Source organism: Triticum aestivum, chromosome 2A (genome assembly GCF_018294505.1).
Source record: "Triticum aestivum cultivar Chinese Spring chromosome 2A, IWGSC CS RefSeq v2.1, whole genome shotgun sequence".
NCBI classification, from domain to species: domain Eukaryota; kingdom Viridiplantae; phylum Streptophyta; class Magnoliopsida; order Poales; family Poaceae; genus Triticum; species Triticum aestivum.
Window position 1 is genome coordinate 22262264 of NC_057797.1, and position 16628 is coordinate 22278891.

General features: G+C 39.3%; 1 protein-coding gene and 1 pseudogene across 1 annotated transcript; one reads left to right on the top strand and one right to left on the bottom strand.

Moving 5' to 3' along the window:
• Positions 1 to 7152: 7152 nt before the first annotated feature.
• LOC123184397 (probable nicotianamine synthase 2) lies at positions 7153 to 8443 on the bottom strand. Its single transcript, XM_044596532.1, has one exon. The coding sequence runs from the start codon at positions 8382 to 8384 to the stop codon at positions 7392 to 7394; it is 993 nt and encodes a 330-aa protein (XP_044452467.1). The 5' UTR covers positions 8385 to 8443; the 3' UTR covers positions 7153 to 7391.
• Positions 8444 to 14180: 5737 nt separating this feature from the next.
• LOC123184398 (F-box protein At5g25290-like) lies at positions 14181 to 15675 on the top strand (annotated as a pseudogene).
• The last annotated feature ends 953 nt before the right edge of the window (positions 15676 to 16628 follow it).

Here is a 16628-nt window from a genome sequence, read left to right on the forward strand (position 1 = left end):
TTGTCTTATTTCATACATAAAAAGAGAACGTAAGAAAGTATGTACTCGCCGTAAAAAATATTTTATGTTACGTAAAATTACGAATGTAAAAAACATAGCATAAAACGTACATAGAATGTGATTTTTCTGGTCTTATAACCTATATTTTTGTTTTTTTATACCAAATTTTACATATTGAATCAATACGCATGTAACTATTTATATTTTAAACGTAATTTATTTAGAAAGCAATCGTAAGGTTACCTCGGGTGAAGAATAACTTATTCTGCACCCTGGGTGATGAATAGTAACACTATATACACACACACACACACACACACACACACACACACACACACACACACACACACACACACACACACACACACACACACACACACACACACACACACATATATATATATATATATATATATATATATATAGCATTTTAGTAAATAAGAATAAAATTAAAAAAAGAACAAAGGAAGAACAGGAGGAAAAACGAACTTGCCTCACACCCACATGGGCCGGCTCATCCTCGACGGCCTGAGACAGATTTATCTCTCGCTTATACTGCGACTAACATACGTCGTATTGAAAGTTACCTATAGTTACTAGACTGGCATATCTTCATTTTTTTTCTCTCTCTAGTTTCCTTCGCTAGTTTTTTTTCTTCTGTTTCTTCCCTTATTTTCCTTGTTTTTCTTTTTTCTTTGTTTTTCACCGTTTTTATTCATTTCTTCCTTGGTTTTCATTGGTTTCCGTTGGTTTTGACCTTATGTTTTCCGTTGTTTTTTCACCGCTTTTCTTTGTTTGTTTCTCAGTTTTGACTGTTTTCTGCTTTTCTTTTTCTGTATGTTTTCCTCGGGTTTTATTCATTTTTTCCTCGTTTTCACCGTTTTTATGGGTTTTTCTCCATTTTATTTTGTTTCCTTCTCGGTTTTCATTGTTTTTTCTTTTTGTTCTTTCTTAGTTTACTTTGTTTCTTTCTTGGTTTTCATCATTTTTTTTGTTTTTGTTTGTTTCTTTTGGTTATCATTCTACGTGTTTTATATATGTCATGAACATTTTTCTAATACACGATTAACATTCCTAACATACAAGTTTAACATTATTTTAATATATGGTCAACACATTTTCCATACATTATTTTAATATTTTAAAATGCTTGATGAACATATTTGAAATAGAAGATTAACACTTATTTCATACATGGCCAACAATTTTTCTATACACATGAAACATTTTTCAAATACTCGATTAACATTTTCGCAAATGCAGTACCAATATTTTTTTAATACATGTTCAACCTTTTTTTATGTACATTTAACAATTTTGAAATTCTTGATTATCATTTTCATATAAAATTTTAATATTTTCTGAATAAATACAAGATTAACCTTTCCTAATACATGGTAAGCTTTTTCCTGTACACATTTTAAAATTTTCAAATGCTTGAATAATATTTTTAATTAATTATTTAACATCTTTTCAAATGATTAACTAACATTTTTGACATACATGATAAGAAAATTTCACACAGATTGTACATTTTTGTATACATTTTTTGTATCCATGAGAAAAAAATTCTCAATATACATTTAATATTTTTCAAGTGTTTGGTTAACATATTTTTAAGTGTTTATGTAAATTGTTTTTGTAATATATTTATTTACAATATTGGAAAGTATAACGATATAAATCAATCAAAAACATGAATAGAAAGAAACGAGGTCGTGGCTTCCCGCGTGCCTGGGCCGGTCTATCGGTCTCTCCTCTGACGTGAGGCTTTCATACATCTCGTTATAAGTGAGACATATGGGCCCCCGTTGCATCAAACGATGTATAGACGCACCTGAGGACTGCCTTGGCTTCACGGGCTCATGGCCGCTCTAGAAAAACTTGAAAATAGGAGGGAAGTAAAAAAGACTACTTTGTCTAAAAAATGTAAAAAAAAGTGCCTAGAACTCATCTAGATTTTTTTACTCTATAAACACATCTAGATGAGATATACTTTGGTCTTATTCAGCTGAAATCACCTCATTTTCTTTCCCAACCCGTTATTGTGTGGACAATCACCATGCCGATTCCCCATGGTTGACTGGGTTATTGTCTGTTGTGGTTGCCGATTTTGGGCTTTTTATTTGTTGGCTCGTAGTTTGTAATCTGGGCATAGTTCCCTTTCCCCCTCTTTACATCGTGCGCATGAATCATGTCTTTGATGTTGTACAAGAACACTAGCCAATACTTAGCGATTAATCAGACGAGTCGCTGGATGGAAGGTGCAGATTACTAGTTACAATGCTTACACTGGCTTGTTCCCCGGATCCGCCATTTTGATGTTGTAGAAGAATAGTGCAAAAAAGAGGAGTCCAACAAAAGCAGCTACTAAAGGCGCCCTAGATGACAAAAAAAATCATTTCCTTCACTGCATTGTTCTTCTACCTCATATGCGAGACAAAAGAAAGCTTTTGTTTTGGGCTGTTGTCTGCTGGGTTGGTAGTACTGCATGTGCAAAAAATGTTCATGAATCTGAAAAAAGTATGCTCGGACTAAAGAATGTTTGCACATCTGGAAAGAATCACCAAATTTAAATGACCATGATTTTTAAAAATATCAAATTTTGAAACAATTAGGTTTTTAAAAAACTTGATTTTTTAAAGAAGAAGAAGAAGATTAGCCGCTAGTTGCAATCGATTGGGGGTCATTAAAGTTGTAGTTAGGGTGGCAATACTTGCAGTCGCATTGTTGACCCATGCAGTTGCAATTGTATATAACGCTTGTGGTTACAACTTCTAGTGGTGGACATGCAATTAGCCAGGGAAAAACACTACCAGGCCCGATTGTAGTCCCGTTGGGGGCATGCAGTTGCACTTAGGTTGCAACACTTGCGGTTACAACTCTATTGGTGGACATGCAACTGACTAAAAAGAATAAATTTTTAAATAATATTTTTTTTATAGAATTTGAAAAGTAATACACGGTTTTGATATATTACACAAATAATACGGCGTCGGCTTGGGGTAAGCCGACTGAAACTAATCGTCTTACACGTAGCCGATTAGGGTCCAGTCGGCTTACACCAGGCCGACTGACCAGTCGACTTAACCACTGCCTCTAGTCGGCCTCGGGTAAGCTGATTACCCTCTAGTCGGCCTCCTGTAAGACGATTGGAACTAATCGTCTTACCCGTGACCAATTATTTCCAATCAGCTTAGGCTAAGAAGACAGCTACATGGTACCAAATTTATGAGCTAATGGAACTATATTTTGGACCATAATTTTATCCCACCACCCTCGCTCGAGCCTGGCCTAATTTTCCGCAACACTTTTTCATAATATGTTCCAGGCAACCCTTTCCCGCCAACTTCTTTCCTGCCAACCCTTTCCCTCCAACCCTTCTGTTCCCGCCATCTTTCTCTTCTCAACCTATAACCCCTCCCCCATTTGTCAAGATGTCTGATTACCCTTTCGGTCGTAGTTTCCACTTGAGTATGTAGAAATGTCTTCTGAGGTTAGCCAAAAATTTCAAGATAGACAATAGGATAGTTTAATGGGACAAACTCATCAGTAGTGACACCGTACTGAATGAGTTGGGTCACGCATTGAGTAGGTGCGGGTGGCCTGCAAGGACATTTGAGGAGATAAGGTAAGAACTTCTCAGGTTGCATCGAAGGTGGAAGAAGCAACAACATAAGAGTGCAACTTTCCTAAGGATTGCAGCAGAACATACTTATGCATGGACTACCGACACTGAAGACGAAGACAATATCTTCATGCCAAGCACCAAGGCCAAGACACCCGCATCGTCGAAGGGCAAGAGTGCCTCATCGTTGAAGGGCAAGAGTGTTGCATCGATGGAGGATGATAATGATGTCTTCATGTAGTATGTATGATGTATTATTTAAGCTCAGTCGTACCGTTTAATTCTCATGTACTTGTATCTTAATTATCTGTAGCAGTCTCTCTAGAAATGTAACTCATTAACAATGCGAATGAATAGAAATATGTGTCTCACATACATAGGTAGAAATATGTCTGCCGCATACATAGCTAGATATAAGTCACACACATACATAGGTAGAATATGTCTCTCGCATACATACATAGGTACCACTCAACCCATCCCTCGTGTATCTTCCAGTCTTCCTTTTGAGTGCGAGTGACCAGCGCCTCCAGCTTGTGCTCAGAACCTATCGCAACACGATGCTTTCTTGAAATGCCAGGACTAAGCAACCACATTCCCGCCATTCCTGCACATACAAATTTCAAACATAGTGTCATACTTAATATAAATTTCAAACATAGTGCCCGGGGCGGTCGCCCCTCCAGCCCCCCCCCCCCCCCCCCCGTCAGAGGGCCGGACCTTATTGGAAGGAGTCCTCATCTCATGTTCTCCCTTATATTGTGGGACCTGGAATACCCTATTTGCCGCTCTTTGCGACAAGTTGTCGCTGTTTCGCACAAGGGATCGAGCGACCGTTCTGGGGTGGGTCGACCCATTTAGCGCTTCAGGGATAGCGGTTTTGGGAACCTTCTATGATGTTTCCAAGCGGTTTTTTTTTCTTCTGATTTTGGAACCTTCTAGTAGATTCCTGAAACTGGTTTTTTCTTTTGCAATCCTTGTTTCTTTTTATTTTTTCTATTTCTCTTCTTTTTCATTTTTCATTTTATTTTCTTGCACTTTTTCTTTTTTTATTTCAAATTTCCAAAAAACAAATCTTCAGAAATTCCAAAAAACTAGAATTTCAAATTTTGTTCGCTTCAATATAAAAAATGTTCGGAATTCTAAAAAGTTTAAAATTTCAAATTTTGTTTGGTTGTTGAATTGTTTCCTAAAATTCATAAAAATAGATTTTGAAAAAAGGTCCGCATTTTAAATTTTATTCACAAAATAAAAAGTATTCAAGAACTTCAATATAAATTCAAAATTTTATTCACAAAAAGGTCCTGTTTTTAAAATTCTATTTGCATAGTAAAAAGAATGTCCATGATACAAAATTTGTTCACAAATTAAAAATGCTTGACAACTTTAAAAATGTTCCAGTTATCCATATTTGTTCACAACTTCAGCAAATGCTGTTTTGGAATTTTTTTCTCAACTGTTAAAACATGTCACATTGAAAAATTCGCAAATTCAAAAATTGTGCGTGAGAATTTAAAAAAAGTTTCGTGTTTTTCTAAAAGTTGTTCGTAATTTTTAAAATATTTTTTTTAAAAATAAAGTTTTTAAAAACAATTCTTGTTTACCAAAAACGTTTGCATTTTCAAAAAAATGTTCGGAATTTGGAAAAATGTTCTCCTATTCAATTTTCTTCCGTTTTTCATAAAAATAATGAGTTTTCCCAAATAATGTTCGTGTTTCAAAAAAGTCAGTTTCAAAATTTTAGAAAAAAGATCAACTCTTCAGCGGCTTATGGTATCTTTTCAGACCTTTTCATAACATTTCAGCAAATGTTCAGAATTTAAAATTTTGTTTGCATTTTATCTCTTTATCCAGAAAATGATCAGGAATTCCAAAAAAGTTCCGACTTTTATTTGTTTTAAAAAAAATCATGTTTACGTAAATTAGTTGGCAAAGTCAAAATATGTTCGAGGAATTTGAATAAATGTTCTCATTTCGAAAATTTGTCATAAATATGGAAAATTTTCTCTAATTTTATAAAAACTATTGCAGCTTGTCCAATTTTGTTCACATATTCCAAAAATGTTAATGTTTTTGGAACTTTTGAGAAAATTGCGTTTTGAAAAAATTAATAATTCCAAAAAATGTTCGTGTTTTGAAAAAATTGTTCGTAATTTTTAAAATATTTTGCATTTTCAAATTTTGTTCACAACTTCAGAAAATTTTCAGGTATTTCAAATCTCGAAAAATAATCACATATTCCAATCTATATGCTGTAGTACATGTACAGAAAATAACATGTAAGAGAAATATCCCACAATACAAAGTTCTTAAATACAATCGCGATGCGGTATAGTTCATATGCGGCCATTTAGTCCTGTGGTTAGCAGCGCTTGTTGAGGATAGGGACGTTGTAGGTTTGATTCCTCATGGCGTCATTTGCTGTTTTGCAATTCTTTACCGCTGTAGACACACCTCGGGGTCCTCATACTGGGCCGGCCCAGTCGGACGCCTCCTGTGTGCGTCACGCTGGCTATTCGCTGCAAAATGCGGCACATAGGACCTCCTATACCATGCATTATGCCTTTTTTTGAGAAATATACCATGCATTATGCCTCAAACAGAAGCTCGACACACATGCGCGATGCACGACTGGGCCGGCCCATCGACGCGAAAGCCACCTGTGCTTTGTGTACAGTGGGCGACCTGAAAAAACGCCAACAAACAGGTTGGCTACGCTAGGATTCGATCCCACCATCTCGCGCACACGAGATAGCAGAGACCGCGACCAGCTAGCCACTAGACCACAAAGGTGCTATTGAATATTTAAGCGCGGAAGACTAAAACAACATCCAAAAGGGTTGAGAATTTAGAAAAAATATTTTAGAAACATTTCTTGAAATTTTCAAACAATTCGAAAAGCCACACATATTTTCTGATATTCTAATCTTATTATCTAAAAAAACGTGATCAATTTTTCTAATCCGAATTTTGAAAAAACACGGACATTTGGTACAAAACCTAAGAGTTTTCTAAAACATGAACAATTTTTGAAAAATTGAAACTTTTCTGACATTGTGAATATTTTTGAAAACAAGAAACATTTTCTGAAATTCTTGAAGTTTTTTTGAAGTGCGAACATTTTTCTGAAATTGGGAGCCAATTTTGGAAATGAGAACATATTTTTAAAATCCTGTACATTTTCTGAAACATGAATATTTTAGGAATGACATCCTGAACATATTTTGAAAAAGAGAACAACTTTTTCAAACATGAACATAACAAAGATTTGAAAACGAGAACATCTTTTTGAAATTAATGAACATTTTTTAAAATGAACGTTTTTTGAAACTTTGCACAAAATTTATAACAAGAACATTTTTTGAAATTGCTGAAAGACATTTTGAACCATGAATATTTTTTGAAATTGTGAACAAAATTTGAAAACCGGGACATTTTATCAAATTCCTGAATTTTTTTTTCAAAACATGAACGTAACAAATTATTTGAAAATGAGAACATTATTTTGAATTTACTGAACATTATTTTAAATTGTGATAAAAACTTAGAACAAGAACATTTTTTGAAATTCCACAAATACTTTTTGAAACACATACAAGAAATTCGCGTGTAAACACCACACTTACATTATTGAGTACAAACAACACATGACTTGAAATGCAGTAGTAGTAGGAAAAATAACACGTACAGTTGCAAGCGATCAATCAGCGAGGCATGGATGATGATCGCACATGCACAACCACTACCCCCTCTGGACGATCGATCAAAAGACCACTTCGGCGTTGGCAAACTCCTCTCTCTTCTGGGCCATGTCTGTCACCATCTCACCAAACCTGCACGGTGGGTTGACCACCGGCACCGTGCCATGCGCGCACTGTCCACCATGCCCACGGTGATGTCCATTGGCATGCAAGTCCTTGGACTTCTGTGCGATGATAACGGAGTTCACCACGTCGTCGTCGGGGTGGCACACGGCGAGCACCTTGAACCCGCCTCCGGCGATGTCCTGGGGGTCTACGATCGGGTACAGGAACCCGCGTGCCCCGTGCGCACTGCGTACAACGAGGGCCGCCCCGTCTGCCATGTGTGCGCCGAGGTGCGCGATCACCTTGGCCTTGTCCTCTGCGGCCATGCCCACGAGCGCGGCCAGGAAGACGACGTCGTACTTAGCGAGCTCGCCGGCAAGGTCCGCGACGTCGGCCGTGTGGAACGACATGCGGGCGCCCACGTCCTTGTCCGCGCGGAACAGCTTGCTGGCGCGGTCATTGGCCGCGCCACATAGGTCGTAGTTGTCGAACATGGTGTCGGGCAAGTGGCGTGCGGCGAGGACGAAAGAGCTGAACGGCAGTGGGCCGGAGCCGATGAAGGCGACGCGGGCCGGGGCGATGCCGCCGGGCACGTAGCGCGCCAGGAGCTCGTATTCAAGCTTGCTGAGGTTGATGTAGTTGTTGTAGTAGGGGAACATACCGAGGTGGTCGAGCGGGTTGTCGAAGGCCGCGAGCATGTCGGAGTAGTGCGCCTCCAGCTTCCCCTCGGCCTCAGAGCAGAGGCGGATGAGGCCCTCCCGCATCTCCTGCGCCTCCGGGCCGAGCTTGGTCACGTCCACGGGGCTCGGGGGAACGCACGCGGTGACCAGCTCGGTGAAGAGCGCGTCTACGTCCGGGGACGGGCTGAGCGACGGCAGCTTGGCGATGGCGGCGTGGAGTCCGGTGATCTTCTGGACCAGGGCATCCACCTCCTTGTTCTGGAGAGCCATTTTACTGGTGCTCTTGGTACCTCAGGCAGAGGAGTGGAGTGGAGAGTGGTTGATCGAGCTGCTTGCTTGATGAGCTATGGAGCGGGCAATACAGGGTATAAATATGTAGCTGCCGTCCAAAGAGGACTGGTGGAGCTGCAAAAAGGGCGCATGCATGCACGCTTCACGCGTCCCTGCCCAATGAGGCTGGTTTCATGCCTCCTCTGTTGAGACTTGTGACCTGTTCAGAGTTCACGTTATGTTGTTCAAGTGGACAGCGTTTTCTATGTCTATTTGTAGATAGCTTTGAATAGGGAGCTTAGGGCAAACACAAGGAAACAATGATCATCGTCTATACCAAATGAAATTAAAATTTAATTAATTAATTAATCAATTACGAGACATGTATACCATAATTAAGAGTGGATGTAAAAAACTCACATACAAGAATCAAACACATTAAGCTACCCGAGAATGGTGGCCAACCAGCATGGCCACATGGCGCATGCTGGTTGGCCGTGCCAAAAAACTTTTTGAGTTTTTTTAAGATGAAATTGAGAAACTTTTTAGTTTTTTCTGAAAGATGAAATTGAGACCCTTTTTCTTTTGAGAAAAGTTATTTTTGAGATTACTTTTTAAAGATTGAAGTGAGACTTTTGTTTCTTTTTCATTTTGACAATGTTTTTAGGGTTTTTCTTTTCCTTTTTGAGATGAATGTGATGTTCACGTGTTGTGAGAAAATTTTCTTTTTAATTTTGAGATGAAGTTGAGGTGTTTTCTTTGAGAGGGAGAAATACACGCACATCTTCTTTTCAAGAGGCCCACAATGGCGGACCCCAACCACTAGTATGTAAGTATACACTCTGAACGGTAGGACAGATGACGTCAATCATTGCATGGTTAATCATGAAATTGTGTAAAATTATCGGCTGAACATCAAACACATTAAGCTACGCGAGAATGGTGGCCAACCAGCATGGCCACATGGCGCATGCTGGTTGGCCGTGACAATTTTTTTTTTGAGTTTTTTAAAGATGAAATTGAGAAACTTTTTAGTTTTTTTTTGAAAGATGAAATTGAGACCTTTTTTTTTCTTTTGAGAAAAGTTATTTTTGAGATTATTTTTGAAAGATGGAATTGAGACTTTTGTTTATTTTTCATTTTGAGAATGCTTTTTAGGTTTTTTCTGTTCTTTTTGAGATGAATGTGATGTTCACGTGTTGTGAGAAAATTTTATTTTTAATTTTGAGATGAAGTTGAGGTTTTTTCTTTGTGAGGAAGAAATACACGCACGTCTTCTTTCCAAGAGGCCCGCAATGACGGGCCCCAACCACTAGTATGTAAGTATACGCTGTGAACGGTAGGACAGATGACGTCAATCATTGCACGGTTAATCATGCAGTTGTGTAAAATTATCGGCTGAACATTTAATTTGTATTCCACGAACACTTAATTTATGCTCCAATTATTACAATCTTTTATTAGACCAACACTTAACTTGTGCTCCACTTATTTTGATATTTATTTGATGAACAGCTAATTGGTGTTCCACTTATTACCATGAACACTTTGTTTATTGCTTAAGGAGAAATTTGCTCCTTTATATGAGGCCTATGTCAGTTGAACGAACTCATTTTAAACCCGGTGGATCTCACAGGATTCGGCCGGCTATAGTCTTTGATGGATCCACGTGGATTCGATCTTCGTTCGTCTGTGTTCATGTGTCTATTGATTGGATTCTTCTAATCTACGCATCTCTTCATCAATAGCGTTTGTTGTCCTGGTGCGCTGGTCCATGGGGCCTAACACAACAACTGTTGGACTTTCTGTTACAACAAGATTTGCCTGGCTCCGATGAGGGAGGAGCATTGACGGCGGCGCGCCTTCGGCTAGCTCCAGTGCTTGTAGTCGTCGCTGGGTGGTCTATAGACCTACATGTATTTTTTACTTCTGGTATTCTTTGTACTACCTTGACAGTTGATGAATAGATTGGAAGTTTTCCTCACAAAAAAAGGTATAGATAACTCCCAAATGGTCCCTGTTTGGGCTCCTTGTCCCGAACGTGTTTTCTACCATCAGATTAGATGCACCAATCTCAAAGCAGTGGAAAGGGACACGTCGGACTCAAAGAATCGTCTGTTGTTTGGTCTAGTCTCCGCAAACGACTCCCTCCCCGTTCCCTATTATGTGCAAAAGATGTCACAAAATATACGAGGACGAGCGGGAAGTTGTCAGATGAAAAGAAAGCTCATGCAATTCATCAACAACTATTTCATACAATGATGTTTTCAGTTCAGGGCATTCCATAATGGTCTCTTTTCTTTACGGTCATATTGGTCTCTTATTTTGATATTTATTTGCTTGGATATTGTGATCTTCCATCACATGGACTATTCTCTCTTCATTCACCATGCTCTCATAAAATAGACGAAAGGACTCTATGGTTTATTACCTTTCCACTTCATGTAAATGCAAGTTCAGGGTCAAGGACAAACCTTTCTTTTCATTAGTTGTGCATGAGAAAAAGATCCCCAGTAACCTCCCTCCATGTGCCCATACTAGCAATAGAAGTTCCATGGCCCACTATCATTCACTGATACACTATGATGCACCATCCATGATTCCGGCATTCCGCTCAAAAGATTCAACACAGTTTACACCCTAGAGCACTTCCTAAGATGCCCATATATATCTCACAAGTTCAAGCTTTTTTCTCTATATTTTTTTAGAATCATACTATCTTCAACGTGATCTAGGAAGAGGAAGAAATAGTCTAAGAGCGGTGAGAATGGGAACACGGAGGAAACCCCGAGCTATCTGTCTGTACCTCTGTTACTAGAGGTGGATATTTGTCTTAGTGTTTCCCCATGCCTCCCATTCCTATTGTTCTTAGGTTCTCCTTCCCCTACCTTTTACCTCACGGAAGTGAGGTCATGCTTTCGTATCTGAAGTTGAGATCATGCGGCCTTGAGAGCGATTAGGCAAAAGGAAGCCAAGAGTATCTTAGAGCGATGGGCGTGGGAACATGGAGGAAAGCCTATACTTGTTGGCCTCTAAATTTAGGGGCCAAAATTATTTTGTGTTTTCCGGATGCCTCCCATGCCTATTGTTCTTCCTTCCTTTTCCTATTTTCTTGCGCAATTATCAAAACAAATGTGCGCATTTAGGTTTAGATGATGGGGTTGTGAAGGCAAGTCAGGAAGAGGAAGAAAACGAGCATCTAGGAGTATTGGGCATGGGAACATGGAGGAAGACCGACACTAGTGTGTCCCACTACAACTAGGGTCCAACATTTGTTTCGAAATTTTCCCAATGCCTCCCATGCCTGTTGTTCTTAGGTTCTCCTCCCTCTCCCTCATGGTCTGCAAAACTATTGCGAAAGGAGTGACAATAGACATCTTCATGACTTCAATTTCATTTTTCTGGTTTTGCTTGTGTTTTAGTTCTATTGATTTGTTCCTTTCACTGTTCTCTAGTTTTGAGAAAAATGTTACTCCCTATATTTTTCTAAAATTACTTTATACCTCAACATGTTCGTTGCTTTGACACATTCCTTAATGCATGAAAATTTTCAGTTTTCTTTTGTAAATCCGGACGCACTTTCTGATAGGCCAGTCAAAATATGAGAAAATAACATATCAAAAAATTACTTCCACTATTCCATATTTCTTTAGTTCAAATTTGAACTAAGACAACGATAAGTTTTTTGGAATGGGCAGAGTAGCTAATAACTCAATTTATTGATCTAGGAATAACATATGCAAGATTTCGTACATGTCAATGAATAAAAAAACATCTAGTACTTAGTTTTCATATTGTAAAAAGCGGAAGACCAACTGAACATCGAAATTTGAAACTGCCTTTTATTTAATGGAGCAAGAAGTCATCGAAGCCAAAAAGATCAATTAAACCATGAAGTTATATTTTTTCTTCTGCCAAGGAAACTATGCAAGAAAAAAAGAGGATAGAATAAAACCTCAGCTAATAACTCAATTTATTGATCTAGGAAGAGCATACGCAAGATTCCATATATGTCAATGAATAAAAACATCTAGTACTTACTTTTCATATTGTAAAAAGCGGAAGACCGAGTGAACCTTGAAAGTTGAAATTTCCTTTTATTCAATGGACCAGGAAATCGTGGAAGCCAAAAATATCAATTAAACCATGAAGTTATCTATTTTTCTTCTGCCAAGGAAACTGTGCAAGTAAAAAAGAGGATAGAATAAAACCCCAGCCTCTAATTTTAGAAGTAAATTTTTATGTTTTCCTCTCCTCTCGTCGTTGCTCTTCTCTACTTGTAGACCCTCTATTTGTATCTTCCCGACTCACCAAAATCAATGTTGCGCAAGTCAAAAGGAAGAGGAAGGAGCACCAGAGAACAATAGGCACGGGAGGCATCGGGAAAAAGGGAAACAAATCTCAGCCCCTATTTCTATACGTGAACAATGTTTTACTGATACACATTTAAAAAATTTGCAATACAAATTTAACTTTTTTAATATATGGTCAACATTTTTATACACATTTTTAACATTTTTCAAATACAAGCTTAATATTTTTTTAATACATGATCAATATTTTTCCTATACAATTTTAACATTATTAAGGGGTGTGCTAATGCTTCCGCCGCCTAAATAATTTCTATACATTTCTAACATTTGCTTCTTTTTGAAAGATCAGCCGGGTTGCAAGCCGTTCGATCTGCCACATCGAGTGGTAGAGCGAGCCACCACCATTGCAACACAGGTCTTATTGTGCAATTATTTCTGCAACACAGGTCATATTGCACTTTTTTTGCGACAGTTGTTTTGGTGCAAAATGTTTTTTACAACAGAGCTTTTGTTTCCCTTTTTAAATGATTGATTAACAGTTTTCAAATAAAAATATTAATATTTTCAATACATGGCCAACATTTTTCTATACGCATTTAATATTTTTTAAATGCTTGATTAATATTTTTCAAATACTTGTTCAACATTTTTTTCAAATGCTTTATTAACATTTTTATATACATGATCATTTTATTTTTATCATTTTTCAAATACTTGTTGAACATTTTTTCTATACACATTTTACACTCCCAAATGCTTGATTATCATTTTTCAAATACTTGTTCAATATTTTTTCAAATGCTTGGTTAACATTTTTATATACATGATCTAAAAATTTCACCAGTTAAAAAAAAATACATGATCAACAATATTTCTATACACGTTCAACATTTTTCAAATATACTTGTTCAACAATTTTCAAATATTTTTTTAGAGTGTTTTTTGTAATTTTTTTAATATGTTAAAGTATAAATAAAACTAAAAAAATAAAACAAAGAATAAAAACAGAAAACGTAATTTTTTTAGGGGTAACAGAAAACGTAAATAAATACAGAAAAATTGGCTGTGGCCTCCCGCGCGCGTAGCCGGCCCATCTTACTCGCCCCTTCAGCGAGTCAGAAGAGCCGTATGCTATCTCTGACCATGGTGGGCTGAGCCCATTGACGCCACGAAGGAGCGGCAGACTCCTCCGAGCGCAGCCTTCGTCGCCACCGCCGCCGCGGCCGGCGGCGCGAAGCTAGCTTACTCCTCTACACGGTGCGAATCCCCGTCTTCGCTGTCCCAGCAACTCGCCGTTGCCATCGCCTGGTCCTCTCCCGGCCGATTAACCCCCTCGTGTGGCTTGCCGCCGGTTAGTGTTCTTCCTTTGACCTTGCTTTGCAACCAAAACTCCGAATCTTTGTCGAGTTTCAGTCCATTAATTCTGCGTGTGTGCCGTTCGTTGACTCGGATCTAATTAACCTACTGGAATTAGGAGCGGCGTGGCGGTGATCCAACTTTCACTGGAGAAATTCGTCACTTTGGCCGAAGCTCCTGATCTTTGGAGACAGACTCTGCTCCCATCGAATCCTGTATCGTCGCCAGGATAATACACTTAGGTTGCCAAAGCTGGACACTGGACATATTTGTTCTCTCTAATCTTGAGAGTTTTGCACAGGCTGAGTACTGACAATGACGACAGTGGGCAACATGCCGGAGCTGCCTCAGGACGTCTTGATGGGCATCTTTGCCACCCTTGAGATCCCCGACCTTGTGCGTGCCGGCTCAGTCTGCCCCTGGTGGCACTCCGCGTATACCAGCCTCCGAAGCCTTGGGCAGTACAAACGCCCCCAGACGCCATGCCTCCTCTACAATTCCGAATCCGCTGGCGAGAGCGTTGCGTGCCTCTACAGCCTCACAGACAAGAGGTCGTACAAGTTGACCCTCCCGGCGCCACACCTATCCGCACTAGGTGTCTGATCGGGTCATCACATGGCTGGCTGGTAACTGTTGATGCCAGATCTGAGATGCACCTTGTCAACCCCATCACATGTCAACAGATCGCTCTTCCGTCGGTGATCACCATCGAGCAGGTGAAGCCCATCTTTGATGAGCACGGTGCTGTCCATAAGTATGAGTACTCATGGCATACTGGGACGGATGCCGGTCCTTACTCTCCGTCTATCTTTGCTATTGACGAGCTGCGCCACAAACTTCACTATAAGGCGTTTGTGTTCCCTGATACATCCACGGGAAGCTACATCGTCGTGCTCATCCATAATCCAAAGCGTCAGCTCTCATTTGCAAGAGTAGGTGATGATAACTGGACTTGGCTGCCACCTCATGAACGATATAGCGACTGCACTTACAAGGATGGCCTGTTGTATGCAGTGACTACAACCGGACAACTTCATGCTTTTGATTTCAGTGGGCCTGTCATCACAATGGAGATGATTATAAGAATGGACTCTGTATATGGCATTGGCTACACATACGTTGTTCAAGCTCCATCCGGCGGTCTGCTTCTTATTTGGAGAATCATTGACCAGTATAATTTCGATCCTGATCCTGGAGCATCTGTGTTTTGGAACACTACGGGATATATAATGTATGAATTTGATCCTTTGGAAAGTAAACTTAAGAGCATAAAACGATTGCCTGACCATGTGCTGTTTCTTGGACATAATCAATCTATTTGTCTCACTGCCAAAGAATATCCCACTCTCAGGGCAAATCATGCCTACTTTACTGACGATAATGTGCTGCGGACAATGGGATTGAAGAATAGTGACCCTGATATGGGAACAATGAACTTGGATAATTTCTACTCCATGGAGGAAATTTTGTCTCCTCAGCTTTGGTCAAGCTGGCCAGCTCCCATGTGGATTACACCTGATCTTAGAAAGATGAACTTGGCTTCAGGAAGGGATTGAAGAAAATGGATCAATGGATTCAATGAACCAACAAAGGGGTGGCTTGCTATCTTACTGTCGTTGCTGCAAGAGTCATCCACAAAATAATCAAGAGACCACTTGGACTGTGTGTGTGAGGGCGCACTCATCGCTTGATCCTGGTCCTTACATGCTAGATTTTCCCTACTTGGCTCTGAATAAATAGTTTTGAGTTCTATCTGTTTACCTATGTTATAAGTGATATCGATACTTCAGTAGTTTATATGATCTTGTTCTTATCATTTTTCCGTGGTATTTCTTCTGCGTTGCTCATGTCGATATCTTATTGTGGTGTGTTGGTATATTCATTGATTCTTCATTGTTTCTGAATGATCTGATGCGTTTGTAATCAGTATACTCTAGTGTAATGTTCGGGCTGTCCCTGTTACTCTAGTGTAACGCTGCTGGGTTTGGAATAGCAGCAGGGAATTTGCATGGCATTTCCTTCCAATAGTGGTGTGTTGGCAATATGAGAAAGTTGTCTTGCTTCTTTCGTGTGACTTGGTAATTGTGGATTGGATTTTGTGGAAAAGGAGAATCGGGGATTTTGTCTGCCTCATGTTCTTTGTGGTCTGTTGAGAAGGCTGCATACTGTTGCTTTCAGAAGGTAGAAGGTAAGTGTGACATAATGTTCAGAGTGTGTATAATTTTTCTTTTAGTGCACCTGTGAGTATTATTTATGTGGGTAGTAAGCCTATGTCCCATGAAGAACTCGCAAATATTTCTGCCAGGTTATGTGATTTGCTTACCTGCATGTCTTCTGACAATTAATACAAAGCTATTGGGAGCTGCTCAGCCAAGCAATGATACTGTTGCAAGAGCATTAGCGTTCCAACACTTTTTGAACTTCAGTTTTTGTCGCCGGATTGTGAGCTCCATTTGGCTTGATGTTTCCCAAACCAGTTTCAAGTTTACAGTCTTAGCCCAATGTACCTGCGAATCCTCTTGCTTTTGTTTTTAAACATATGTGCGTGCCTGATCTGTTGAAGAAGTATGGTATG

What these genes read in the sequence shown, in the direction of transcription:
- LOC123184397 (XM_044596532.1), bottom strand. Translation starts at nt 8,384, where the DNA reads ATGGCTCTCCAGAACAAGGAGGTGGATGCCCTGGTCCAGAAGATCACC.